Below are 1,381 nucleotides of genomic sequence, written 5' to 3'. Positions count from 1 at the left end.
CCACTCAGCAATGCAGCCAGGCTCCCGTGGACCTGGAGGCATCCTAGCTGCTGTTCATCAGAGTGGATGGACCACTTCACCCTTCCTGCTTCACCTTCAACTTGGGGTGCTGATCGGTTGGTGGGTGGTTTGGTGTGACAAATACCAAGGGATGTTAAAGGATGTTGGTAGCATCAGTAAGTGCCTCAATTGAAGAATTAACTGCCAAAGCACCGAAAGATTTGTTTGTTCTCTGGGTGGATGGTCTCAAGTCAAATACCTGAAGAGTTTTCTAATTCTGACTGCCCCTGAGGAGCGGAATTGCTGGGTCAAAGAGCAGGAAGCTTTTTTGCTCCTTATCCTGTAGTCAGATGGGGTGTGTTAAATTAGGCACTGAAACTTTTTCATTTGTTCTTGCGGCTTATTATAGGTGACTGAGGAAACAAGCCTCATCCTGCAGACGCTAGGATACACATGCACATGTCGAGGAATAATCAATGTGAAAGGAAAGGGGGACCTGAAGACGTACTTTGTAAACACAGAAATGTCAAGGTCCCTATCCCAGAGCAATGTGGCGTCCTGAAGAGTCACGCTCATTTTGGGAAGACTGTATTTTCGGGAAGGTACCACAGACTTTCTGACTGCAACTTTCGCCCCTCGTTTTTGATGTGCGTGCTCTGTTCTGTCCCATGGAGCCGTTGCAGACTAGTTCCTGTGACCCGGTGGCATCACCGTGTGGTGTCTGACGTGTGCCCAGATTGTTCTGCCACTTGCACTGTGTTTACTCCTAAGCAAAAGAAAAAAAGGAGCGCGCATTATACAGGAAAAGCATTCAGAGAACTAAGGAAGAGGAGAGAGGTGAAACAAATAAAAATTCTTAAGGCAATAAAACTAGGGGGTGTATATTATCTTCTGGTGCATGTTCTTTTCCAGAAAATATGGTAGCTCGCCAACCGCATCCGCTAGTCTGATATTCAAACACACAGTATTTGTGAAAAAGTTCATTCTGTCACCCCACGTGGAGTCTGTGCTCACCCCTGTATCTCATTGCCGGTGGCCATCCACGGGTCCCCGCTGGGACCTGTGGTGCTTGTCCCTTGCTCTGTTGTGTCCCATGCCAGCAGCACGTTGCCATCATCACCAGACTTAGTCCTCATAGCCTAGGACCAGTTTTGTACCAAACTCGTCTGATGTTTTGATGCCATTTGTCTTTTGTAAAGTTAATTCATTAAAAGTTTTATGTACTTTGGGTTATAGTGCCTGTAGCTTTTATTTTCCTCTCTTCTTTCTCCTGTGGTTCGCTCCAGAATTAAAGTTTGTTTTCCATCCATTCTCCCTTTTGACACCGTTGTTTCAGAAGAGGTCTCCAGAAGCCAGTGTTGACCTCTCCTTGAGTAATTCA

At 46.2% G+C, this 1,381-nt stretch overlaps 1 protein-coding gene across 1 annotated transcript in view; it reads left to right on the top strand.

Moving 5' to 3' along the window:
* The window catches only part of ADCY2 (adenylate cyclase 2 (brain)), a gene marked incomplete at its 5' end in the record, with an annotated part of 126,553 nt that extends 125,324 nt beyond the window's left edge, over nucleotides 1–1,229 (top strand). The window contains one exon of the mRNA XM_008581801.1: nucleotides 410–1,229. Within this exon, the coding sequence (XP_008580023.1) occupies nucleotides 410–562 (153 nt within the window). The remainder of the gene's footprint in view (nucleotides 1–409) is intronic.
* Between the last annotated feature and the right edge of the window lie 152 nt (nucleotides 1,230–1,381).

The sequence above is a fragment of the Galeopterus variegatus genome, unplaced genomic scaffold (genome assembly GCF_000696425.1).
Source record: "Galeopterus variegatus unplaced genomic scaffold, G_variegatus-3.0.2 Scaffold2468, whole genome shotgun sequence".
NCBI lineage: Eukaryota > Metazoa > Chordata > Mammalia > Dermoptera > Cynocephalidae > Galeopterus > Galeopterus variegatus.
Note: the sequence above shows the minus strand (reverse complement) of the source record. Positions and strands in the feature narration are given on the sequence as shown.